This window comes from Chelonia mydas, chromosome 1 (assembly GCF_015237465.2).
Source record: "Chelonia mydas isolate rCheMyd1 chromosome 1, rCheMyd1.pri.v2, whole genome shotgun sequence".
Lineage (NCBI taxonomy): Eukaryota > Metazoa > Chordata > Testudines > Cheloniidae > Chelonia > Chelonia mydas.
The window spans coordinates 215408959-215436878 of record NC_057849.1 but is presented as its reverse complement, the minus strand read 5'-3'; the positions used below and the strand labels follow the sequence as shown (position 1 = coordinate 215436878).

The window sequence follows — 27920 nt, the reverse complement described above, 5'->3', positions numbered from 1 at the left end:
GGAATTGGTATCTTTGCATTGCAGTGAAGCCCCAGTCCGGATCAGAAACCTGGAGAAACAGTCCCTTATTAAAAGTTATTCCCTAGCATTGCTCATTTCTCTCTTTGGCTCCCTGGCTTTTTTAAATGAACATAATTTGCCAGGTTGTTACCATCCAATGTCCAAGGAAAGAAGAAGCAACTGATGTGTAAGCATAAACCCACACCACAAACAGCTCTCCCAACGCCCCTTCCTTGTGCCTTGCAGCCCCCCTGCTATTCCAGACATAGATTCCACACACAGCTTTGACAAGGCCCCTCAATCCTATCCAGCAGTCCCCCTGCTACTCCTATCCTGAGGACTGAATTATGGAGTGCAAACCCTGCCATGATTTACCTATTGACTACGCCTGTCATAACCTATCACGTTCATCTCTGTGATATCCTCTCATGCCCACCTTTTCCACTGCCGATTTCCCCTTCCTCAGATGCATTATCTGCAGCTCTCCCTTTCCATCAGCCCCTCTGTGCAGCTCATATGCCTTTCATAGCCTGACACCAACTGGAATATAGCCTGATCAGCAGACCCGTAACTAGGCATTTTAGGCATGCTGGGGCAAGCAAGCATATTTGTGCTGACTACCTTTTTTTTTTCCTGTCGTTTTTTAGGGTGACCATATTTCCCTAAATTGAAAATGGGACATTGGGTAAGCAGCGATGCCAGGCCACTTGGGCCAGCCCCACCTGGCGTCACCTCTGGCCCCCTGTTTCCACCCCTGAGGCTTCGTGCCCCGGGGGGGGCTGCCCTGCTCGCCTCGCCCTGGTTACTGCCCTGGTGATCAGCACCTTCAACTCGCAGGGGCTTCACTTATCGCTTTAAATTAAAAGAGGGAAAGAAAGAGGCAGGGACAAGTAGAAAAGGATATGGAAAGAAGCAGAGAGAGGCTGTAGCAGAAATAGAGCAAAAAACCCACACCTATACCAGAGAGAGGGGTCCCTCATATAAATAACACTACAGTATTCTCCAGTAATTACACCCAAACATTACAGCATTGCTGTTGGGAGATGGAGTGGTGTGGACCAATCCTGGAGTATGCTGCAGTACTTTTTATAAGTGATAGATAGATAGATTAGATAGATGGATTGCTGGAGGCAAATAAATGGGGAGGGTGGGAGACAGGGAGGGAGAAAGAGGGTTTGAAAAGGGACAACACACAAGGGAGAGATATCAGCCTGTAACACATGGTTGCTGCTTTCAGGTCTCCCCTTCTCTTTTTGCTACTAGGCCTGGTTGCCCTGACAACATCAATCAGGAAAAATTAGGCTTGTGCCCTAGATGTTGAGAAGGAGCCTTTTCCAATTAGGGCAATCAAAGAAGAAGAGGCCTGAAGAATTGAGGGGGTAGAGGAAGGACCTCAGATGACCTTCTGGGCAATGTCACGTCTCTCTTGTAGCAGGGAGTGGCATTCAGAAAATGGCCAGCATCATCATTCTGAGAAAGGCCTCACTTTGATTGTGGTTTCCTGGCCAGCCCTGCGCACTGCCTCTGCAGACCTCATGCTTGTTGACATGTTACTGGGTGCTCCCTTCCTTCATCATGCAGTGTCAGTGCAGTGCTAATGCTCTTTGGGTTTAGGGATCCTGCTGACTCACTTCGTCTGTAAGCTGAGGAGCTCTTTCACTCTGTCTGCATCCTTTTTGCCCTCATTCTTCTTTCACTTCCATCCTCGTTCTCTGCATGTCTTTCTCTCCTCTATTATCCCTCCTCCACTCCTCCTCACTTCCACCCCCCTCCTCCTTTGTTTCTCCTTTTCCTCAGCTGCCTCCTTCTCACTCTCCTATTTTTGTTTTTTCCTTATCTTTCTTTCTTCCACTTTCTCTGTCCTTCCCTTCCTTTGTTCTTTCTTCCTTTTATCTCTCTATTATTCTCTCTTCCCTTTCTCTTCTGCTTCTCTGCTCTGTCACTCTCTCTGTCTCTAATCACCATGTTGCCTGATTACCAGGATCTTTCCCCGCTCCTCATGTTGTGTCTTTCCATTATCCTTCCTCCCCTTTTCCACTCTTTCCGTGTCCTCCCTCAACAATGGAAGTTACTATATTTTTCAGGGAAAGCACAGACCCCTGCGCATATTCTCTTTCTCTCATAATACTCTGTCGTTGACCTGAACAAAATTAAGGCACAAAATCATAGCCTGAGGCAAATATGCCACATAACTGTCTCATTTGTCCCTGCCCATCTCACTGAAGAATTTTTTTCTTCAGGCAAAACAGAAACATGAGAAAGGTTTTACTCAAATTCCAGGAAATGAGCTGAGGGGGGAAGAGATTTTCTGAGTAACATGGAGGTGGGGAAGGAGGGAGATTGCAGAGACAGCTTCATCATATGGGGTAGCACCTACCGAATTGGAAGTGTGACAGTAATGCAGAAATGGGTGTATAATATATGCAAGGGGCTTAGATAACAGAGTGATGAGAATAGATTGACAGGTAGATCTATTGCCCACTATGTGTAGTAGTGCGGACATAGAAAAGTGCCTTTAACATTCTTATTCCCTGTATCTATAACCCTAACGCTAACCCCATGTGTCTTAGGGTATGCCTACACTACGAAATTAGGTCGAATTTATAGAAGTCGGTTTTTTAGAAATCGGTTTTATATATTCGAGTGTGTGTGTCCCCACAGAAAATGCTCTAAGTGCATTAAGTGCATTAGCTCGATGGAGTGCTTCCACAGTACCAAGGCTAGAGTCGACTTCAGGAGCGTTGCACTGTGGGTAGCTATCCCACAGTTCCCGCAGTCTCCGCTGCCCATTGGAATTCTGGGTTGAGATCCCAATGCCTGATGGGGCTAAAACATTGTCGCGGGTGGTTCTGGGTACATATCGTCAGGCCCCCGTTCCCTCCCTCCCTCCGTGAAAGCAAGGGCAGACAATCGTTTCGCGCCTTTTTTCCTGAGTTACCTGTGCAGACGCCATACCACGGCAAGCATGGAGCCCGCTTAGGTAACCGTCACCGTATGTCTCCTGGGTGCTGGCAGACGCGGTACTGCATTGCTACACAGCAGCAGCAACCCCTTGCCTTGTGGCAGCAGACGGTGCAATAGGACTGGTAGTCGTCATCATCATGTCCGAGGTGCTCCTGGTCGCCTGTGTGAGGTCGATCAGGAGCGCCTGGACAGACATGGGCGCAGGGACTAAATTAGGAGTGACTTGATCAGGTCATTCTCTTTAGTCCTGCAGTCAGTCCTATTGAACCATCTTATGGTGAGCAGGCAGGTGATACGGATCGCTAGCAGTCCTATTGCATCATCTTCTGCCGGGCAGGCAAGAGATGAGGATGGCTAGCAGTCCTATTGTACCATCTTCTGCCGAGCAGCCATGAGATGTGGATGGCATGCAGTCCTTCTGCACTGTCTGCTGCCAGCCAAAGATGTAAAAGATAGATGGAGTGTATCAAAACAAGAAATAGACCAGATTTGTTTTGTACTCATTTGCTACCCCCCCCCCGCCCCCTGTCTAGGGGACTCATTCCTCTAGGTCACACTGCAGTCACTCACAGAGAAGGTGCAGCGAGGTAAATCTACCCATGTATCAATCAGAGGCCAGACTAACCTCCTTGTTCCAATAAGAACAATAACTTAGGTGCACCATTTCTTATTGGAACCCGCCATGAAGTCCTGCCTGAAATACTCCTTGATGTAAAGCCACCCCCTTTGTTGATTTTAACTCCCTGTAAGCCAACCCTGTAAGCCGTGTCGTCAGTCACCCCTCCCTGCGTCAGAGCAACGGCAAACAATCGTGCATCTGAGTTGAGAGTGCTGTCCAGAGCAGTCACAATGGAGCACTCTAGGATAGCTCCCGGAGGCCAATACCGTTGAATTGTGTCCACAGTACCCCAAATTCGACCCGGCAAGGCCGATTTAAGCGCTAATCCACTTGTCAGGGGTGGAGTAAGGAAATCAATTTTAAGAGCCCTTTAAGTCGAAATAAAGGGCTTCATCGTGTGGACGGGTGCAGGTTTACATCGATTTAACGCTGCTAAATTCGACCTAAAGTCCTAGTGTAGACCAGGGCTTATAGGCATAAAAAATTCTTGCCAGTGTAGTGATGTCACTTAGGCTCATACACAAACTGCAGGTACAAACACGTCTGACTTGTGGAGGTATTTGGATCTGGATCATAATTTTGCCCCAACCCTCTAATCAAAATGGTGAGTCTATTTTCCATATGTCTTTGGGGGTGTTTGGATTCCCACTTTGTATTTTAGGCTTATGTCTAATTATTATTCCTGTTTGCCCTGCAGAGACCATTAAGGTATGGGATTTGCAAGCCAGAATGGATTCTGCCTCATGTATCACTGATGGACTTACCAGCTAAGTTCCTATGGCAGAAATATTTTTACTGGTAGAGCTGGGTTTGAAGCTGCAGATTTTCTATCTAAATCTAGGTTTAGATTGTGAATTTCCCAACACTTACATGGGGGTGGGTGGGAGAGGGAGGCAGGGTATGGGGGAACATGAGGATATGGAGATCCTGGGATTGCGATCAGCCCAATATGGAGATAGGGGTTAGTTGTGAAATTTGGAGTTGTGTAGAGCACCTCCAAACTATAGAGTGTTTGGTTGTGGCCCCTCTCTAATTATTCCGAGTGCTCATGGCAGAGGTTTTCAAATCCAAGGTGAGCTTTGCGATGCTGGTGAATTAGGAGAAAAGGATTGAGTCTTGTACAATATATCAGTGTGAGCTGGAAATTGTGTGTGCGGATAAATGTGGAGCCTCCCCCACAGAGAACCACTTTTTTGACTATAACCACTGTGACGTTGCACCCCATAAGGCTCTATGGGAATAGGCTTATGAATGTATATATGACATAACTGGAATATGTTTTATGCTACATATGCCATGTAACATATCTCTGTAAAGGTTATGATCTACTGAATATATTCATCCTATTTGTATGCATGTGTCATTTTTGTACTCAAAGTTATGAATATTAGCTGTGTACTTGCTTGATTTTAAGTAGCCTTAGTAAAGCATTTGGTCAGCTTCTTGAAAAAGGAATGTGAAAATTAAGTGCCCAATCAAGAAACACTAAACGAACAATGGATCTTGGAAGACTCCAATCCACATAAGAAGTCTTCCTGGAAACATTCAAGATAGCATGTGGGCAATGGCTGCTGCCTGTAAAAAATGAAAGGCAGCATGGAAGAAACACTTAAGCCAACAAAGAACTTGGAGATGCCAATCCACATCTGAGCTTTCCCAGGAATGTGGCCTGGCTGGTAAGGAACTCAGTCATGCATGGACATCTGACTTGCCCATGTGACTCCAAAACTCCATCTTGGAGCTGGACTTTGCATAGGAGAGAGGAGGGGGTCTCCACCCACAAGAGAAAGTCTATTTAAGCCCCTGGGAGATCCCTCCATTCGGTCTTCAGCTGGGTCAAGAGTTAGCCTCTCCACTCCAAAAGGATACCTGTAAAAAACTGGGACAAAGGACAGTGACTATGAGGGGTGTGAGTGATTGCTGGACCCAGACTAGAAGGAGGATAGTCTGTAAAAGAAGCCTACTGGAACATCTCTGAGGGTGAGGTTTTATCTGTATTCAGCTTCTTACTGTATTAGTCATAGGCTTGCGTGTTTTATTTTATTTTGCTTGGTAATTCACTTTGTTCGGTCTGTTATTACTTGGAACCACTTAAATCCTACTTTTTGTATTTAATAAAATCACTTTTTATTTATTAATTAACCCAGAGTATGTATTAATACCTGGGGGGGCAAACAGCTATGCATATCTCTCTATCAGTGTTATAGAGGGCAAACAATTTATGAGTTTACCCTGCATAAGCTTTATACAGGGTAAAATGGATTTATTTGGGGTTTGGACCTCATTGTGAGCTGGGCATCTGAGTGTTAGAGACAAGAACACTTCTTAAGCTGCTTTCATTTAAGCCTGCAGTTTGTGGGACGTGATTCAGACCTGGGTCTGTGTTTGTAGCTGGCAAGCATGTCTGGCACAACCAGGCAGGGTTCTGGAGTCCCAAATTGGCAGGGAAGTCAGGGGAAGAAAGTAGTCTTGGCACATCAGTTGGCAGCCCCAAGGGGGTTTCTGTGATCCAACCCATCACAGTGGCATAGTCGAGCAGGATCTGTGCACAGCTGATTGTTTTGAGATACGGGTAGTGATTTTAAGTGAGTTTTGGATGTGGTGGCTGGAGAACAGACAAAGTGGTTACTGATTTGTTATTTTCTGTTTGCTTATTTTGGGGAAGGGAATAGAGGCAGGAAAATCAGCAACGAGTGAGAGTAAGGCTCAAAAAAAGCTAGAACTGCACAGATTGCAAATGGCTGAGAAAGAAAATGAACATAAAAGACTGATGGAATTAAAACAAATGGAATTTAATGCAGAAACAGCCAGGGAGGAGGCTGCCTACAAGAGAGCTATGGAGGCAGAGGCAGCCAGAGAGGAGGCTGCCCACAAAAGAGACCTGGAGTTAAGAGACAGAGAAATACAGGGCCAGACTGAGTCCCAGAAGCATGAACTGGCTGTTATGGAGTTGAAGAGACAAAACCCTCCAGCTGCTGGCTCCACTTCCCCAAAAATCCACATATGGGAGCGACTATGTCCACAGTATGATGAATCCAGTGATATTGCCGAATATTTCATCACCTTTGAGAGACTGTGCACCCTCCATGCAATCCCTGAAGATCAAAAGATGACCACATTGATAGCAAAATTGACTGGCAGAGCTCTGGACATATTCAATAAGATGCCTATTGATGATGCTTCAAACTATGGTAAATTTAAGGAACTGGTTTTGAAACAGTTTCAGGTTATACCTGAAACCTACAGGGTTAAATTCAGAAGTCTTAAGAGGGGATCTGGACTGAGTAATGTGGCTTATGTAAATGAAATGAGAGATTTGGTAGATACGTGGGTGAGGGGGAAAGGCATTACAAGCTTTGAAGGAATGTGTGATTTGGTTACTCAGGAACAATTCATGAATATGTGCAGTGATGATGTAAAACAGTATTTGTGGGGCAAAAAGGTGAATGCAGTGGATGAATTAGCTGGGTTTGCAGACTATTGTAGGCAAGCAAAAGCTGCAATTAAACATAAACCACTGGCAGAGGGGTGCAGGGTTGGGGGAAAGCAAAATCACCATTTTACTCCTGGGAAAAAGGAGGCTGGGTGTTCACCTCCCTGTTCCCCTGTTACCGGTCCCAAATCTCCTGTACACGCAGAGGAGCCCCAGAGGTGCTCTCATTGTAAGTCCACTGAGCACCTGAGGAATAATTGCCCTTTGCTAAGAGAGAACAGGCAGCAGGTAACACATGAAGCTGCTGCTTCTCAGAGCCCGGCTGTTGTCTCTTTCCACACAGGATTTGTAAAGGTTGCTTCCACACAACCAAGCAGTGAGCATATGCATGCTGTTAAACTTAATGGAAACGTACTTGTCGGATTGAGAGATACGGGTGCTGAGATTTCTGTGGTCAGGATCCATGAGGAGGATTTGTTGCCAGGGAAAATGGCGGAAGTAGAACTGGTGGGAGGTTACAAAGTCCTTGCACCTTTAGCTAAAGTACATATACAAACTAGTGATTTGCAGGCTGAACTGACTGTTTCAACGGTGGCACACAATTTCGCACCATTTCTACTGGGGAATGATTTCTTTAATGTGGCAGAATCTGTCCCAGGGTTGGTTAGCAGTGAGAAGGAATCTTGTGCTAACAGCCCCGGAGACAGGAGAGGGTGGGGGGTGACGTCACATGGACGGCTGGGGGACTAGAAGGGTGTCTCTTAAACTCCTCTGTAGCAGTAAAGAATGCAGCTTTGGGGGCAGGGATGGTTGTAACCCGTTCCTGTAGCCCCGGGGCTCAAGGCAAGTTCCAGAGGGAAGGGCTGGACGAAGTCAGTTCCTGCCCCATAATCATCGGCCCGGGGGAGGGGAATGTTCCACCTTGTAGCAGGGAGGCCACCCCAGCTGCTGACTGCAAGGAAGTTGCAGGTCAGCAGGGGACAGGGCCTGCCCTGGGGTGCACACAGACATGTGTCCCGAAGGTGGAAGCTGGGGTCCTGGTGACCGCTGCGGTGGGAACAGACCCCAAGGATTCTGTAGCTGGAAGCAAGTCCAACCTGAGGGAAAGGGGGGAAGCATGTCTGGCACAACCAGGCAGGGTTCTGAAGTCCCAAACTGGCAGGGAAGGCAGGGGAAGAAGTAGTCTTGGCAGCCCCAAGGGGGTTTCTGTGATCCAACGCGTAACAACCACATTCTAAATCCATCATATACACACTAGAGATGGGCCGCAAGCAAACCCCAGATTTGAACACACAAAACTAAGGGAAAGTTCAAATTCTGATCCAAACTTTGCATTGTGGACCTGTGTTTCATCCACAGAGACTTTGATGCATTAATTACATCAACACTTGTGCTAGTGACCATGGCAAGAGAGTTACTTAAATGGAATTAAAATTGAATCATTTAAAATCAGATAGGAAAAAGCAATGGAAAGCCATTAAACAACCTTTCTGGGAATGAGGAAATAAGCCATGGGCTACTGTTCTCCTTCCCCAACTCTGAACCTTTGCTACATTCTCAAATCAAAACATTTGAAGGTTCTGAACTAGATAGTGAACTTTATTGTTTTTCAGTGTTTTTGTTACATAGAATCATAGAATCATAGAATATTAGGGTTGGAAGAGACCTCAGGAGGTCATCTAGTCCAACCCCCTGCTCAAAGCAGGACCAACACCAACTAAATCATCCCAGCCAGGGCTTTGTCAAGCCGGGCCTTAAAAACCTCTGAGGATGGAAATTCCACCACCTCCCTAGGTAACCCATACCAGTGATTCACCACGCTCCTAGTGAAATAGTGTTTCCTAACATCCAACCTAGACCTCCCCCACTGCAACTTGAGACCATTGCTCCTTGTTCTATCATCTGCCACCACTGAGAACAGCCCAGCTCTTCAGGTAGTTAAAGGCTGGTACCAAATTCCCCGTTGCTCTTCTCTTCTGACGACTAAACAAGCCCAGTTCCCTTAGCCTCTCCTCGTAAGTCATGTGCCCCAGCCCCCTGATCATTTTCGTTGCCCTCCGCTGGGCTCTTTCCAATTTGTCCACATCCTTTCTGTAGTGGGGGGCCCAAAACTGGATGCAATAATCCAGATGTGGCCTCACAGGTGCCGAATAGAGGGGAATAATCTCTTCCCTCGATCTGCTGGCAATGCTCCCACTAATGCAGCCCAATATGCCGTTAGCCTTCTTGGCAACAAGGGCACACTGCTGACTCATATCCAGCTTCTTGTCCACTGTAATCCCCAGGTCCTTTTCTGCAGAACTGCTGCTTAGCCAGTCAGTCCCCAGCCTGTAGTCGTTCATGGGATTCTTCCATCCTAAGTGCAGGACTCTGCGCTTGTCCTAGTTGAACCTCATCAGATTTCTTTTGGCCCAATCCTCTAATTTGTCTAAAGAAAAGGAGTACTTGTGGCACCTTAGAGACTAACCAATTTATTTGAGCATAAGCTTTCGTGAGCTACAGCTCACTTCATCGGATGCATACTGTGGAAAGTGTAGAAGATCTTTTTATACACACAAAGCATGAAAAAATACCTCCCCCCACCCCACTCTCCTGCTGGTAATAGCTTATCTAAAGTGATCACTCGCATTACGATGTGTATGATAATCAAGGTGGGCCATTTCCAGCACAAATCCAGGGTTTAACAAGAACGTCTGGGGGGGGTGGGGGGAGGTAGGAAAAAACAAGGGGAAATAGGTTACCTTGCATAATGACTTAGCCACTCCCAGTCTCTATTCAAGCCTAAGTTAATTGTATCCAATTTGCAAATGAATTCCAATTCAGCAATCTCTCGCTGGAGTCTGGATTTGAAGTTTTTTTGTTGTAATATCGCAACTTTCATGTCTGTAATCGCGTGACCAGAGAGATTGAAGTGTTCTCCGACTGGTTTATGAATGTTATAATTCTTGACATCTGATTTGTGTCCATTTATTCTTTTACGTAGAGACTGTCCAGTTTGACCAATGTACATGGCAGAGGGGCATTGCTGGCACATGATGGCATATATCACATTGGTGGATGTGCAGGTGAACGAGCCTCTGATAGTGTGGCTGATGTTATTAGGCCCTGTGATGGTGTCCCCTGAATAGATATGTGGGCACAATTGGCAACGGGCTTTGTTGCAAGGATATGTTCCTGGGTTAGTGGTTCTGTTGTGTGGTATGTGCTTGCTGGTGAGTATTTGCTTCAGGTTGGGGTGCTGTCTGTAGGCAAGGACTGGCCTGTCTCCCAAGATCTGTGAGAGTGTTGGGTCATCCTTCAGGATAGGTTGTAGATCCTTAATAATGCATTGGAGGGGTTTTAGTTGGGGGCTGAAGGTGACGGCCTGTCCTGTAGTAGGTGACTTCTGGGAACTCTTCTGGCTCTATCAATCTGTTTCTTCACTTCCGCAGGTGGGTATTGTAGTTGTAAGAATGCTTGATAGAGATCTTGAAGGTGTTTGTCTCTGTCTGAGGGGTTGGAGCAAATGTGGTTGTATCGCAGAGCTTGGCTGTAGACAATGGATCGTGTGGTGTGGTCAGGGTGAAAGCTGGAGGCATGTAGGTAGGAATAGCAGTCAGTAGGTTTCCGGTATAGGGTGGTGTTTATGTGACCATCGTTTATTAGCACTGTAGTGTCCAGGAAGTAGATCTCTTGTGTGGACTGGACCAGGCTGAGGTTGATGGTGGGATGGAAATTGTTGAAATCATGGTGGAATTCCTCAAGGGCTTCTTTTCCATGGGTCCAGATGATGAAGATGTCATCAATATAGCGCAAGTAGAGTAGGGGCGTTAGGGGACGAGAGCTGAGGAAGCGTTGTTCTAAGTCAGCCATAAAAATGTTGGCATACTGTGGGGCCATGCAGGTACCCATAGCAGTGCCGCTGATTTGAAGGTATACATTGTCCCCAAATGTAAAATAGTTATGGGTAAGGATAAAGTCACAAAGTTCAGCCACCAGGTTAGCCGTGACATTATCGGGGATAGTGTTCTTGACGGCTTGTAGTCCATCTTTGTGCGGAATGTTGGTGTAGAGGGCTTCTACATCCATAGTGGCCAGGATGGTGTTTTCAGGAAGATCACCAATGTATTGTAGTTTCCTCAGGAAGTCAGTGGTGTCTCGAAGATAGCTGGGAGTGCTGGTAGCATAGGGCCTGAAGAGGGAGTCTACATAGCCAGACAATCCTGCTGTCAGGGTGCCAGTGCCTGAGATGATTGGGTGCCCAGGATTTCCAGGTTTATGGTTCTTGGGTAGTAGATAGAATATCCCAGGTCGGGGTTCCAGGGGTGTGTCTGCGGGATCAGAGGGTAATGACTTGTAGAAAGTGATGTTGGAGAGCTGCCGAGCAGCCTCTTGTTCATATTCCGACCTATTCATGATGACAACAGCACCTCCTTTGTCAGCCTTTTTGCTTATGATGTCAGAGTTGTTTCTGAGGCTGTGGATGGCATTGTGTTCCGCACGGCTGAGCTTATGGGGCAAGTGATGCTGTTTTTCCACAATTTCAGCCCGTGCACGTCGGTGGAAGCACTCTATGTAGAAGTCAGCAGACCCTCCCTCCCCCACCCCCAGATGTTCTTGTTAAACCCTGGATTTGTGCTGGAAATGGCCCACCTTGATTATCATACACATTGTAAGGAGAGTGGTCACTTTAGATAAGCTATTACCAACAGGAGAGTGGGTTTGTGTGGGGTGGGGGGGAGAGAAAACCTGGATTTGTGCTGGAAATGGCCCAACTTGATTATCATACACATTGTAAGGAGAGTGATCACTTTAGATAAGCTATTACCAGCAGGAGAGTGGGGTAGGGGGAGGTATTTTTTCATGCTTTGTGTGTATAAAAAGATCTTCTACACTTTCCACAGTATGCATCCAATGAAGTGAGCTGTAGATCACGAAAGCTTATGCTCAAATAAATTGGTTAGTCTCTAAGGTGCCACAAGCACTCCTTTTCTTTTTGCGAATACAGACTAACACGGCTGTTACTCTGACACCTGTAATTTGTCTAGATAACTCTGGACCCTATCCCTACCCTCCAGCATATCTACCTCTCCACCCATCTTAGTGTCATCTACGAACTTGCTGAGGGTGCAATCTATCCCATTGTCTAGATCATTAATAAAGATGTTGAACATATTTTATTCTGGCTGAGATTGAAAGCTTATGTCTCCATCTCTCTCCAATGAGAGCATGGCAGCTATTTTGTTATAGCTTGGTTTATGGAGGGGTTGCAAGGAGCATGGAGGGAAAGCCTCTCTGCATGGCTGGAAGGGCCAGAATTGTAACTAGCCATTTTAGTGCCCCGGGTGAGCAAGCATATTTGCTCCCCCAGAGGCAATGTTTGGGGGCACACGCCCCCTCCCCCAGATTTCTGTCTTCCATTATGCTAGGGTTACTAACTTTCTAATTGCACAAAACCAAACACCTTTGCCCCACCCCTTCCCCGAGGCCCCTCCCCTGCTCTGCCTCTTCTCTGAGGCCCTGCCCCCACTGACTCCAGCTCTCCTCCCTCAGTTGCTCACTCTTCCCCACCCTCACTCACTTTCACTGGGCTGGGGCAGGGGGTTGGAGTGCAGGAGGAGGTGAGGGCTCCGGCTGGGGATGTGGTCTCTGGGGTGGGCCTGGGGTCAAGGGGCTTGGGATGTGGGAGGGGGCTCAGGGATGGGGCAAGGGGTTGGGTGTAGATGCGGGGTCTGGGAGGGAGTTAGGGTGCGGGAGGGGGTTCCGACTGGGGGCAGAGGGTTCTGGTGAGGCGGCTCTTACCTGAGGCAGCTCCCGGTCAGTGGTGCAGCCGGGCTAAGGCAGGCTTCCTGCCTGCCCTGGCTCTGCGCTGCTCCCAGAAGCGGCTGCCATGTCCGCCCCCTAGGCAGAGGCATGGCCAGGTGGCTCTGTGCAGTGTGCGCTGTCCGTGCCCACAGGTGTTGCCCCTGCAGCTCCCATTGGCCATGGTTCCCGGCCAATGGGAGCTGCGGAGCTGATGCCAGAGGCTGGGGGCAGTGCACAGAGCTTCCCTGACCGTCCCTGCACCTAGGGGTCACAGGGACATGCCGGCCGCTTCTGGGAGCCGCGCAGAGCCAGGGCAGGCAAGAAGTCTGCCTGAACCCTGCTGTGCCACCGACCAGACTTTAAATGATCCTATCAGCAGTGCTGACTGGAGCTGCCAGGGTCCCTTTTTGACTGGGTGTTCTGGTCAAAAACTGGACGCTTGGCAACCGTACATTAAGCACAGAGGTTTTAGGACACACCCCACAGTTTGAAAACTGTCACCTCCTGCCAGAAGCCAGTGGATTGGAAGCTGGTGGGAGCCACCCGGGCCACTCAGGCACCTGACTCTCCATGCTGGGGGAGCCAGGGTACTGGCTGGCAGGGTGGGTGGCACAGCTCCGAGCTGCGCTCCTGACACACTCTTGCCTGTCCCCCCAAGGAGCCCAACACCGGCTGGTGACACCCCCTGGAGCTGGCCTCTGCCTGCAAAGCCCGGCTGCCATGAGATGCTCCCCAAGGCACTTGCTCGCTGCTATGGAGCAGCAGCAGAGCCATGAGCACTAGGGCAATGGCATTCCTATTGCAGATCCCCAGTTTATACAGCAGAATCAGGCCTCAACCTCTGCCCACAGGGTCTCTGGCTTCAGATGGAGAATGGGGTGTTGTGTCAAAAAGACCACTCTCCAAATCCCGTGTAGCTTTTGGGTGCTGTGTTTCCCTTCCACATGTCTCGATGTGGGAGGGGCCATAGGGCCACAGTTACTGAGCATCTCTCTCTTATATTCATTTTATCTATCTATCTATCTATCTATCTATCTATCTATCTATCTATCTATCTATCTGCCATCTCTGAACACAGTACAAATTAATTATATCTGGAGCCTTTTACACAAATCATTATTATTTTATTGCTATATAATTGCATGGCAACAATAGCCTGCTAAATACTCATCTCCATAATCAGGTCCTTTCCAAAATGCTGTCTGGAGTTAAATAATATGAGCAATCACAACTGGAACGGATGGGAAATCCCATTAGCTGCCCTCCTGAGTGATGTTTTCAGGGTTTGTAGTATCTGTGAAACATAAAGAGGGCTCTGCTCAGACTCCCACACACAAATGCCTTTTAAGGAGAGAAAGAAAATGCCTTATCTAAATTTCCAGTGATGAAACATTGAAGTCACAAAATTAGGCAGGGTCACAAGTTTGGGTTTTTTTGCTTATTACGGGAGCTGGGCGGGGTCTTGTCTGGCTCAGTCCCTCCCTAATATCCGCACCTCCTAACAGAAACCATAAATAGATTGCTCTAAGGCAGCTCCTCAGCAGAGAGATATTGCAAATTGCACAGAGCAAAAAATTACAGAGACGGTTCCAGATATTCAATTGCGTGGGAAGCAAATACACGACATTTGAGAGATCGTCAACGACTTCATTAAGAAGGGGGCAGTGGGTGTGCGGTGTCTTGACATTCCTTGACATTTACCAAGGACCATGGAGAGCAAAAAGGTAACTACAGCAGATCTTTTTCTCCTTGCCTTTATATTTTTAGCCTGCTTATGAGTGGTTTTGTTGTTCAGTGCGTGCCTTGGTTTGAACATGGTTGCGTCTGATCATCCAGCATTTATACATTCTGGGTTAGCGCTACCCAATTTGTCTGACTTGTTAAACCCTCGGCCTGGCTTGTTGAAAATGTTTTGAATTGTTGGACATCCCTTCGCAGGAGGTGTCTTTACAGATAACATCATGGTGTTTGATTATTATTACTATCTCTTTTACTATTTTATTTGTGTGCCTTTTGAGCAGATGAAAGGTCTATAATCAAACACTGAATGTGCATGAGGGCGAGCCTTTACTATGATTATTTAAGGATGACTCTGAGAAAGTGGCAGCCATAGGGGATGCACGGTAGGGGGAGGGGAAGATGTTTATGTAGGGTTGTTGCAAGTCATGGCATTTGTTTGGGTACATTTTTGTGATTGTAGTTTTTCAAAATATGGCTTTCCTTGTCATGTTTTATTTGGCATGAGATCTATTGTGCTGGCCGAATGAGAGCCATTTGTCTTTAGGTTGACCAAGATGACAATGTGTTCGTGATGAGAAAAGGACAATTTCTCTTAAAGGTTTCTGAAGGCTATTTTTAAAGAAATAATGATTAGCCTTCCGATTTCAACCGAGAGAACATGGCAGGTTCACTCCCTCTCACGACACTGAGCTAGAGAGCCTTTGTGGGCAGCATTGTTGATGGGCGTCCATGTGTGTTGTGTGCATTAATCTGTGAACTAATTAATTGTGTGTGTTTGAGAGCATCAAGGATAAAAAGCAGGCAATGGTGGCTGGGGAAGAGACAGTGAGGGAGGGAGAGTGGCATCAAATAACTGACTGATGCTGGTGCTCATTGAAGGATACCTGGGGGTTACTGCTCTCGTAGGGGTATTCAACTAGCCATCAGTTTATAAAACCAAGCCTTTCTTTCCCTTTTTCTGGGACAAGAGGAAAGTGTGAGGGCATGAGGGAGGGAACTCTGAACAAGCATCCCAATCAAGGTCATTTAGAGGAGAGTAAAGAAGCTGCCCCAGTTGAGGTCAATGAGTGCTACTATTCTGGGTTTCCAGCCAATGAAAAGAGAGAAAACTGGTGGGAAATGTCTCCACCGATAATATACATGCAGTCAGATACCATTGTCGCCCATTGTGAGAGGGAGGGGTATGGGTGGTGTTTTGAATTCCCCGCCAGCGTCTAAGCCTCAACTCTGTCACTGCGGTTTGTGTAGATCCCACCCTGGTATTTCTGAGCTCCATGGATATGCTGCTGGCTGGAGAGAATATACATTAGATCATAGTCCTATCACTGCAGGGTTGGAAGGGGTGAGACCATGTCATGTATACTTGAGTGTGAGATTGGCTGTGTAATACAAAGAAATAGATTAGAAAAGGCAGGAGGCATGAAACGTGGTGTGGAATATATAAGAACTATACCATCTATAGTATGTGTGTGTATACTATGTAAGCAAAGTATGCCTATGTTACATCGTGCCCAGATGGGCCCTGTGGAGCTGGAGACTTGGCCTGGACATTGAGTAAGCCATGGCAATGCAGGATGCTCTTTTGCTTAAGGCACTGAACTGAAAAACGGAAGATCTGAGTTTTGTTCCCAGATGCACTGTGACCCGGGGCACTTATTCTCTCTGTACCTCAGTTCCTCATCTTCAACATGGAGGGAATAATAATTCCTACTTCATAGCAGTGTTGTGAGGATAAATCCATCAATATCTGTGAGATATTTGGGTGCTAGCCTCTGCATCCAACAAGCTTCTAGGTGGCACTAATCTAGGCCTTTTCAGAGCTCATTGACCCCAAGGCAATGAGAGAGCAAAGCTAAATCTGAGTCTTCTACATGACAGCGCAGAGGGAATCAGGTCTGACCTTGTAGCACTCCCAGTCTCTGCTGGCCCCAGGCGAGAGTATCAGAAATTGGGAATGGAAGTACTACACTGGTCTCCACATTATTCCCAGTCCTCACTGGCCTTAGAGAGTGAAAACTAGGGCTGGGAATACACATTGTTAACACCTTTGGAAGAGTTCCCAGTCCCTAGTGAATGAGAAACCAGGATAGGGTATTAAGGATGGAACTTCTGAAGTGCTGCCAACTCAAAGCATTCAAAAATTATCAGTCAGCATCCCAAAATTGTGAGATTTTAAAACTATGAAAAATGTTGCACACTTTTTATTTGGTTTTTGGTTTCTGAGCCTTAGAATTCACATGGGTCATATTTTCCAGCTTTGGTTGGCAGCCAGGGCTAGAAACATACTTTTTACTTTAATGAAAACTGAGAGTCTGATATAATCACTTGACTCCAGGAGCTGGGGCTTTAAGAAATACATGAAATATTGAGAGCCTTGCGAAAAAAATCACAAGAGTTGGGAGTACTGCCTTCTACGCTGCCATGAAGAGTTTTAACACCAGCAGCCTTTGGTTCAGGGAGTAAAATCCCAGTATGGGGAAAGAAATCCAGGTCTCCTGCATGGCAGTGCAGAGAGCTAATCCCTCAGGGCACTAGATCTGGCCTCCACTGTAATAAAGGTATTAATCCTAGGAGTACTGAGATTTATACTTATTTAGTGGCCCCAGTCACATTGCATGGGAAGTGTTTTCAAAACATGCCAGGGGTCAGAATCTACTTCTAAATGAAGCATATAAACCAAAAAATAACAGCCACTAGCTAGTACAGCCAATTAAGAAATGCAAATAGAGGGTGTATAACTGGAGAGCAGGGTGTATAACTGGAACCTCTGACAGGTGAGATAACCATCCTGCCTCTAATTCAATATCTGTCAATAACTGTCAGTGAACCTCAGTGGGTCTCTGAACTTCTTGTTCTCAGAACAGTTCCTCCTGCAATGGCTTGTTGAGCTGCTGATGTGGCTCCACCACTTCACGTTTGCTGCACCTGTTTTCCATTGTCACTGACTGGGTGAGCATGTGTTCCATTGGCCAGCACAGGACCATTCTCAGTGGCATTCTGGGTATCCTCAAAACATGCAGCACGAGTGTCTGCTTGGATTTGTTGAGGTGTTTTCTGTTCCTTCAGTAGGACTGGTTCTTGAAATGTCTGTGCCATATGATCTTTGTGTGGATAGTTTGCTATTACATTGGCAGGTTCCTAACCAATTTTATTTTATTTCTGACCCCATGCAATCAGGATGTAACACACATGGGTGGCCTGTCACATGACAGGGCTGAGTATACATGTGCTCCCATGATTAGCATTATATTCAATATTCCCGGCCCATGTTGGCCCAGGATAATCAAAGATTGAGACTGGGGATGGAACCCTCCTCTCCCAAGCGACCCATAGGGAGCACTAGACCTGGCTTCTGAGGAGCTCTTAGCTGAGATTGTTGTGTTAAACAGAAAAACAATTTGTGTGGAAAATGTGAAAAAATTAATTAAATGACTGATTTTTCCCTCTCTCTCTTCAGAAAATTACTTGTCCCCTTCTCTGTGCCGTTTCCACTGCGGCCATCGGATCGCTCCAGTTTGGGTACAACACGGGTGTCATCAATGCACCTGAGAAGGTGAGAGAGAAAGAGCCCTCTGGGTTTTGACATAGCCGGGTGGTCTCATCTCTTCCATAGAGCTCATTCTGCCTCAAAAGATGGGTGCTGAGGATCATCTTAGAGGCAGGGAGAGAGGGAAGGTCATCGAGGAGCTAGTGGGTGAATGGTTTGTCTCTCCTATTTGAAGGGCAAAGGAAGAGAGAGGACCATCCCTTTTATTGCAGGGGAAGAGGAGGAAGAGGGTCACCTTTACATTTTGGTGAGGAGAGATGGAGTAAAGAGGGTCATTGTCCCACTTCACGTACAGGAGGGATAAAAGGAGAGGGGTCAGTTTGCCATTTCAGGCAGGTAGGGAGTGATGGGGTCCTCCCATTTATGAGGTACAGTGGGAGTGTGGATGGCATCTCTGTCTCATCTGGACATCCAGAGGGAGAATTATGAAGGGACGCCATCTTGTTTGGGGCAGTTGGAAGCCTTGTCCCTGCATGTTTTGGATGTAGATAGAGCAAAAGCACGAAAGAGGGGTATCCCTGTCTTCCAAAATACACAGGAATATGGGAATGAAGTTGCTCCCTTCATTTTGGGGATGCAGAGGGAGGCTGGAGTGGAGTTTCTGCCTCCATTGTGTAGTAAAGGGGAAAGGAGGGGAAACCCAAACTGGAACATTGGCATATAGGAGACATTAGAACCAGGAAAGGGGAGGGACTGGGCATATGGAGAGTTTGGGGAGACTCTATAACCCTCCTGCCAGTCTAGTTTTCTATCCAGATTCCACCGCTTTAAAATAATTTACTTTGGGGAATATCCTCACCAGAACGATGTGTCCCTGCTGCCAGTCTGCTATCGTTCAAACCACAGAAACCTTCTCACCCTCCCTTATAGATTAGGATGAAGCATACTGACAGGAGTGGGGGCTGTTCTGAGTCACAGAACAGCCCTTTCAGGGGTTGGAGGGGACAGCAAAGAGCTGAGATAGGGCTGCATGGAATTATGGTTTCCCTGTTGATTTTGGGCTTCATCTCTCAGGCTTTCTCCTATCTATCTATCTATCTATCTATCTATCTATCTATCTATCTATCTATCTAATCTAGTTTCATATTAAGCTCAAAGTGGGGGCTTGGTGGGGGATGTGACTGTCTGGGGAAATTCCAACCAAGTAATTTGCAAATTACACCACCAAGAGAAAAAAAAAGAAATGAAAAATGTAGGCGTTTTTTTTTTTCTTGTAAACCAGATGAGCTAAACCTCATGCAAAAAAGTGAGTCACGTCTGCCACATCCACCCTGTCTCCCGGAATACAGATGTCATAACCAGAGATGGGGGTGTGCAGTCAAACTAGCGCCTTGCTGCCACCTGCTGGGGGCACATAATGTGAAACTCGGGCCCTGCAACACTTTGTAATCAGACAGGATATCTATCCGAAAACTTAGCAACAGGAAAAGTTCTCTTGCCTATCATCTCATCCATCCTAGAAGACAATGCAGGATAGTTCCCTGGAGTGCTTCAGGATTTTATTCAGTCTCTTGGGGAAACTATTTCACAGTCTCACATACCCCTCGCCGCTGGGGAATGTATCCTGAGACCAGAAATGTTCTCATTTGTGAGAGAACATTTCCCTTTGCTCATTTTAGTCCCATTGCTGCTATTTCTCCTCACTCAGACCTACTGTCACCTAAGGCACCCTCCTTGCTGTCTACATCCTTCCGCTACTTACAGAGAGTTAGCCTTATCTCCTTAATCATCTCTTGCCCAATCTCATCATACTAAGTAAATCAGTCTCTCCATCCTCTTAATCATGTCCTACTGCTCTTCTCTGAGCGTCTCTCCCTCTGAAACTTTGGGTTCCTCTTCAGCTGTCCTGACCCACTTTAGCTTCTCTACTTCCAAATGTCTGAGATCTCTCCCCACCACCCTGACTTTGTGACAAAAGAACCCCCTGATTTCATACAGAGCTCCGCCTCTCCCACAGTACATGATATTTGATTGTAACCCCTCTCTCCTCCCGTTTCTGGGGGGTGTTTTCTCCCATGCAGATTATTCAGGCATTCTTCAATCAAACATTGGAGTTGCAGAGAGGGACCCCAACCTCCTCCGAGCTTCTGACCTCGCTGTGGTCCCTCTCCGTCGCCATCTTCTCCGTGGGAGGGATGATCGGCTCCTTCTCTGTTGGACTTTTTGTCAACCGATTTGGAAGGTACGTTAGGAAGGGGGTCTAAGCCACCATGGAATTTGTCTCTGAATTATGGGATATTGGAAGGATTAGGAGAAATTATTTCTCTCCAAAAAATTGGACTAATGGACCAGAGAAGGAGGGTAGGTTGGGGAGAAGGGACCGATTCCTGCAAGGGCAAGACAGTGGGGGAGAGAGAAGAAAAGAAGCAGACAAAGGGAGTGAGGCACAAAGGGAAGGCTGAGTGGGGAAGCGTGGCCCGGGGAAGGGGGATCTGGCTGGGCATATAACTTCTGCAATTTTCTCCCTATCATTGCACATCAATAACCCCTGGCCTATGCTAATGTCTCTCTCCTTGGCAGGCGGAACTCCATGCTACTGGTGAACATCCTGGCCTTCGTGGGTGGCACCCTGATGGGCTTTTCCAAGATGGCAAAAGCAGTAGAAATGCTGATCCTTGGCCGCTTTATCATTGGCCTCTTTTGTGGCCTCAGCACTGGCTTTGTTCCCATGTACATTAGCGAGATCTCACCCACCGCCCTGCGTGGTGCCTTTGGCACCCTCAACCAGCTGGGCATCGTTGTGGGCATCTTGGTGGCACAGGTAGGCCTGATCCTGACTTTCTCAATGGCTGTTGGGGGGGGCACTGAAAGTTTTATGGGGCTAACAGGCTGCTTCACGGGTATCATTAGAGGGGGATGAGACCTCATGGACCATTCTATAGTCACCATGGGGAGGAATGGGTGGGTTGAATAGCTAACTGACCATACTACTGTAATTCTTGAGGGGGAGAAAGGGTAAAGACTTAATTTTCAACACAGGGGAATATCTCGTAATATTTCTTTCTCTTCTTGTTCGCTGGATTAGATTTTCGGCTTGAAGGAGATCATGGGGAGTGAGAGTCTCTGGCCACTGCTTTTGGGGTTCACTATTATCCCAGCCATCCTGCAGTGTGCTGCTCTGCCCTTCTGCCCTGAGAGTCCCCGTTTCCTGCTGATCAACAAGATGGAGGAAGAGAAAGCGCAAGCAGGTGCGTGGACACTTCTAAATGGCACCATAGGACAGCTACTGGTCAGCCCAGTCACCACAGTCCTCCTAGCCTGAACTGAACTTAGGGGAATGGATGATGAGGAGTGATATGAGAACCTGGATCTCCTGCACGATAGTGTAGACAGCTGATCCCCAGAGGTCACCAGACCTGCCCTCTGCAGTACCCCCAGCCTGCACGAGCTCCAGGATGTGTGAGAGAACTGTAACTGGTCTGGGGTCTGCTGCATGGCAATGCAAAATCATAGAATCATAGAAATGTAAGAGAGGAAGGAACCTAGAGACGTTGTCAAGTCCACCCCTCGGAGCTGCGGCAGGGCCAAATATACCTAGACCATCCCTGACAGGTGTTAGCCCAACCTGTTCTTAAAAATCTCCAGTGATGGGGATTCTACAACCTCCCCGGAAGCATATTCCAGGGCTTAACTACCCTTTTAGTTAGAAAGATTTTCCTAATATTTAACCTGTATCTCCCTTGCTGCAGATTAAGCCCATTACTTCTTGTCCTACCTTCTTACCTGGTCCCTATGAGGCATCAGGCTTGCCCATCAGGCTTGCCCATCAGGGTGCTCCCAGCACATTCTTGATGAGAGTAAGAAGTCCAGAATTTACATGGCCTAGTGTAGAACGATAGGGCCTAGGACAACAGGTTTGGCCCCTCCCAATCTTTGGAAAATAAAGTGATTGAGACTAGGAAAAGAGGTCTTCCTCATGGTATCACTGGACTCAGCCTCTGCTGTGCTCCTAAGTAGCCCCAAGGTGAGTGTGTGAACAGGAGCAGGAATCAAATGTAGGTCTCTGGCTCAGAGGCACAGATCACTAGGCCTAACATCTACTGTGCTCCTAACACATTTAGCTCCAGGTTGAATAGGAGGCCAGGACCAGGAATAGAGCCTTAATCTGTCCCACATAGCCAGGCAGAATATTAACTTCTAGGGGGTCCAGTCTTCACAGCATTTGATCCCCCCTTGGAGAGTTGGAGACTAGGGCTGGGAGTGGAACTCAAGCCTCTTGTTGGCTGGGGCATGTAAATTGATGACATCTCATGTATTCTATGTGTGGTTCCTCCCTGTAGTTCTCCAGAAGCTCCGTGGTACACAGGATGTGGCCCAAGACATCCAAGAGATGAAAGAGGAGAGCGCCAAGATGTCCCAGGAGAGGAAAGCAACAGTGCCGGAGCTCTTCCGCTCGCCGAATTACCGCCAGGCCATCATCATTGCCATCGTACTCCAGCTCTCCCAGCAGCTCTCGGGCATCAATGCTGTAAGTCAGCTTCCTGTTTCACTTCTTGGGCTCAATTCTCTTGCTGCTGTGTATGAGTGTCTCCCATTGACTTCAGTGAGAGTCAGCCAGTTACAATAGCAAGAGAATCTGGGCTCCTGGGCTCCACTTCCTGTCTTCAGTTGAGGTCAATTTTTGTGATATTCCCTGCCAAAAAGAGCTCGCTGAAATATTCAGCTGCGTTATGACCTCATCAGGTATAGCTCACCCCTGGAAGCAGGTCACTTGGAGTCAAGGGAGATCCATAAAACCTTCCGTGACCTCAGGAACTCATCAGGATCCGATTGTGTTTTATAGCCCAGCTCTAGAAAGGGGCTGCTCAGCACATCAAAGGAGATGTGTAGCTAGGAACTAGGATGACCACCTCCATTTCACGGATAACTATATGAACAAGAGGGAACAAAGATTATTTTAAAGGGGCACTTCCCTATAGTGGGGGTTTTTTTTCATGGAAAATTGTTATACCTGTGTATGACAATGAATGGTCCTTGCATGATTATGGATTGAAGTATATACCTTTTTGTCTGAGCTCTTATTGGACACATGGAGAGATAGGCATGAAAATAAGGGGCATCCCTTCAGGTGCAGGAACTTGTAACCATATCCAATTGCTTCTTCTACTCCCAGGTGTTCTATTACTCCACGGGGATTTTCGAAAAAGCTGGTGTCAAGCAGCCTGTCTATGCCACCATTGGTGCTGGTGTGGTTAACACGGTCTTCACTGTCGTATCGGTAAGTAGCGCTGCAGAGAGCGGTTGGTGAGATGATGGCTGGTGTTGATCTGCATGGAGGGAGATTTTGGGGAAAATAGTTATCCTGGAGCCAGTTTTTTTCTCTTCAGCCAAACTGTGGCTGAGATTTGCAGAAGGGAGAGGGGAGGCACAAAGGGAAGTGTGAAAGAGCAGGAGAGGAGAGCATGGCAGAAGGAGGGAATGTGAGAATACTAGAAGAAAGAAAGAGGGAGAGAAGGGTGAGATAGAATGGTGTAGAAGAGATGTGGGCAAGGGTAAAAGTCAGAGGAAGAAGAGGGGGAGGAAAGAGTGGGGAAAGAGATAGAAAAACGCTGGGTGAAGGGGTAGGGAGAGACATAGTATCCTATATCCCCATCCATTTAGGCTGCCACTGACCACATGAGCACTGGAGAGGTGGAGGTAAATGGCAGATAAACTCCTTGGGGATGGGGGTGCAGAGCTTGTCAGGATGTGGAGCCAGCCCCTTTGGCTGTTGCTTTCTAATCTAATGTTTTTCTCTCCTGCCACTTTTGCAGCTGTTCCTGGTGGAGCGTGCAGGGCGCAGGACCCTTCATTTGGTCGGCTTGGGTGGCATGGCTCTCTGTGCCGTTCTCATGACCATAGCTTTGACACTTAAGGTGAGTTGACAGCAAACTGCCCATTCTTGTAGAGTTGAGATGTCATTAGGGACACAGAGGGAAACTGAGGGGACCCAAAGGTAAAGGAAAGGGCATCTTTGGAGGGATTGGGATGAGTATGGAGACAGGGGACTCTTGAGTATAAAGAAAGGAGAATCTATAGTGGGGGTACAGCTGGGATTAGGGGGAATATACATTCCCATACAGCAGGAACTATATACCACGATTAAGGACATAGAGATGTTGGAGCACGTGTTCCGTTATCCCATGTTTGCTTGTCAAATTACAGCTATTCATGTTTCTCTCCCTTGCAGGATGTCTTGAGCTGGATTAGCTATATCAGCATTGTTGCCATCTTTGGCTTTGTGGCCTTTTTTGAAATTGGCCCCGGTCCTATTCCCTGGTTCATTGTGGCTGAACTCTTCAGTCAAGGTCCCCGTCCTGCAGCTGTGGCAGTGGCTGGTTGCTCCAACTGGACCTCCAATTTCTTGGTGGGAATGCTCTTCCCCTATGCAGAGGTAAGGACACAATCTGGAAAGCACTGTGTTGATCTGATTGTTAGCTACTGTTGAGAGAGTGTTGTAGTTTAAACAACATCCCCATTCCTTTGCTTTCACTTAATGTTTATAATCCACCAATAGCTGGACACTTAGTCAACATAGCCAATCAACATAGCCCCCTTTGAGAGCCACAATATTTGTGAGTCATGATAGCATTCAAAGTTCAGAATCAAGCTTTAAAAATCCCTTAAATGGCCTGGGGTGTTCCTTTAAAAATACTACGTTAAAAGTAAATAAGTCCATATTTTGGGGAGGGTGTTGTGATTCTGAGTTTAGGAGATAATGACTGTACCTTGATTTTAGGCCTATGCACTTTTCAAATTATAACCTTTCCCTTCTTTCCCCCCTGTAGAAATTGTGTGGTCCCTATGTCTTCATCATCTTCATTGTTTTCCTGGTCATCTTCTTTGTCTTCACCTTCTTCAAAGTCCCTGAGACCAGGGGCAGGACTTTTGAAGACATTTCCAGGGGCTTTGAAGGACAAGTGGAAGGAAGTGGCACCGTTGCAGCAGTGGAGAAAAGCCCCATGGTGGAACTGAAGGGCATAGAGTCTGCTAATGATGTTACCTCAAATATTTAACGCACCCCTTCTTGACCCTTTTTCATTGTTAAAGAAATAAGCAGAGAGTCTTTCAAGGATTGGGCAGAGATATACGTCAGGAGAAAATCTAGGACAATTTAAAAATTGCTGCTATTTTATTCTTCCCCTCGCACCGCTCCCTTCCACATTTCTGCCAAGCCCTGCCAGGGTTAAGATGGTCTGAAGTGGGAAGGTCTCATCTGCTTTCAACACGGGAGGGCATCAGGAGCTAAAATAACCTCATCTCCACCTGTTATGCACTTGAGGAGGAGAACGTATGGGCAATATTTTTGCTCTCACCTTTAACTGCTCCTAGGTATTAAGGTATTTTTGTGCATAGCAACCTCTTATGTTTTTTAAACTTACTATTATTTTTGTATAGTGAGCTAAAGCAACCAAACAACTCCACAGTGCCGTCTCTTCCCACTTTTAATTCTGCTCCACCGTGTGTATGCAGTATTATGCTGGAATTTAATGTAATTACCCAAATGCAAAAAGCCATCATGTCATATTTGCTGTCTGGTGGGTGCCTCAGGAGAAGCGGACCAAGTTACCAGAGAGGGTTCTTTTTCCCTTTTCTTTTTTGTACAGCTAGTCTGAAAGCTCAGTTTTACATTGGTTTATTTATTTGTGTGTCAGTTTAGTTGTAAATATTTATTTTTTTTATATGTAAAAATATGTACAGATAATGAAGCAGAAGATGTTTATGATAAATAGTTATTTTTAAGAGATGATACTGTAGGTTTGAGGTGCAATAAAACTGTAAAGCAGAAATGTGGTACTAAAGAGAAAAATAGCACTCTGGTTGTACATGAAATGGAGCTGATTATGCATGGCTCCATTAAAGGACATTTCTGTCCTCCAGACACAAATTTAAAAAAATTGAGTACTAGAGAGAATAAGCATGTGACAGTATTTGTGTACATTCTTGTGTCCACCAACGTTCTTATGTTCTTCAGGACTTTTTGGTGGCTATGTTAAATAATGGTCACGAGGATTACTTGAAAATTGCAGTATTACAGCAAAAGGGCATTGTTATTTGACACTATTTTCAGCCTCTATTAGTTCTTGTGGAGGCTGGGTGATTATTTCAGGCCAGACGCTGACTCATCCAACCCTCTTTTCTTGAAATTTGGCTTCTCTGTTCCTCTTTTCTAACAGTAAAGGAAGTCTGAAAGAGACAGATTGTAATTTAAAGAGATGTGTGTCTAAAAAAAAAATTCCAAAACTGTATATTCTTATCAATTGTTCCTATAGTTAAACTTTAGACAAAGGCACGTAGCATGAACCTTCTGGATACAGGACTAGTTATCCAAGACACAAAGGACTCTGTAAAGGTAGAAATGAAGGAATAGAGACCAAAGCTCCTGAAACCTGATAGTCAGACAGAAAGATGTTTAGTCCATGACTAGAGGGTAAATTTTTGCTACAGGGGCTGGGCTGTCCATTCTGGAGGCTCCAGGGAATACTGTAATGTATTGTGTGTCTGTGTGTGTGTCTGTGTGTGTGTACACTACTGCCCTCTACTAGATGGGATATGTCAGACACATTCAGTTAATAATGGTCCCTCCTCTTGTCTCTTAGTTGCCAGAGGACTGAAAAGTTCCTTTAGCTTAGCAGAGCAAGGCTTAGTGCATATAGTACATTTGAATTGGAGGGTTGAGAGCTCTGTTTCACTGACTGGAATACTCAGTAGGGAGAAAGAAGGAGAGTCCAGTGTGGTTAGGCCCATTGACACTCCATCAACATCTGTGTAAGAAGTCCAAACTCAAATTCCAGCACTGAGCACCTCTGCATTTTTGGATTGAAACAAACTCTGGATCTGAATTAAGACCCTGGGTCCATTTACACCAAAGCTAGAATTACATGGCTGGACTTCATACAACACGCAGCAGGGAGGTTAGTATGCCTGACCTCATCATCACATAGCTGGCTAAAGAAAACAAAAATACAACAATACTCCCCAAATCATCTGAGGGCACATCTTGGTTATTGCCCCCAAGAACCGTGCCCAGGGTTCCTTACAGTGTATTCTCCAGGGTTTGCTCTAGTCTGAGTTTTAAATGACTCAAGTGATGGAGCCTCCACCCCTTCCCTTGTGGACAATAATTGCAAAGTCCGGTAAATTTTGCTGCTGGGAAATATTTCCTGTGATTTAACAAGAACATTTCCCTCCTCGCTCAATTTCATCAACTTACTCCTTGGTCTTCCACCCACACCCACCTTCCTCGGACTCCCTCTCCCTCCTTGCTATTTACGTCTTTCAGAGTTTGTAGACGGTTATACTCCCCTCTTTCATCATTTGGCTAAATTATACAGATTTCATTCCTTTGATTCTCCTTATAACTCTGATCCCTTAATCATTTGTGGAAGGTACAGCTTTCCGGTTGTATGTCTGTATCTAAGGAAAGGAAATTCCCCTCCAGCTGGGCACTAGAGCATTGCATACAGCACATCAGGGTGTTTGTATGATGCCTTGGACTCTCACTCTATCTTAGTCTGTCTCTTTCTCTCTCTCTTTCTCTATGTCTGCAGTATGAGTATTGCCGATGGGTTTTATATACTTATTATTATTTTGTGATTGTGTTACATGTTTCTAAAATAAAAACTGTGGATGTAAATATTACATATCTGCTTCTGGGTTTGTTACCTCCCCTCATTCCAAACCAGTAATAGCACCAGTCCTTGGAACAGACCCAGCTCTGCCAATGCCCCTCAATTCTGCCCTGCAGCCCCCCTGCTATCCCAGTCCTGGTTTCCCCACACAGCTCTGCCAATGCCCCTCAGTCCTGCCCTGCAGCCCCCCTGCTATTCCAGTGCTGGGCTTTCTACTTCACT

General features: G+C 46.5%; 1 protein-coding gene across 1 annotated transcript; it reads left to right on the top strand.

Annotated features, from left to right (window-relative positions):
* The first annotated feature begins 14134 nt into the window (after positions 1-14134).
* Positions 14135-27708, top strand: LOC102944135 (solute carrier family 2, facilitated glucose transporter member 3). The gene is made up of 10 exons (XM_037912905.2): positions 14135-14524; positions 17998-18093; positions 20109-20269; positions 20608-20848; positions 21113-21275; positions 22368-22555; positions 23201-23305; positions 23841-23942; positions 24257-24460; positions 24855-27708. Exons 1-10 carry the CDS (start codon positions 14510-14512, stop codon positions 25080-25082), a joined length of 1503 nt encoding a protein of 500 aa, XP_037768833.1. The 5' UTR covers positions 14135-14509; the 3' UTR covers positions 25083-27708.
* The last annotated feature ends 212 nt before the right edge of the window (positions 27709-27920 follow it).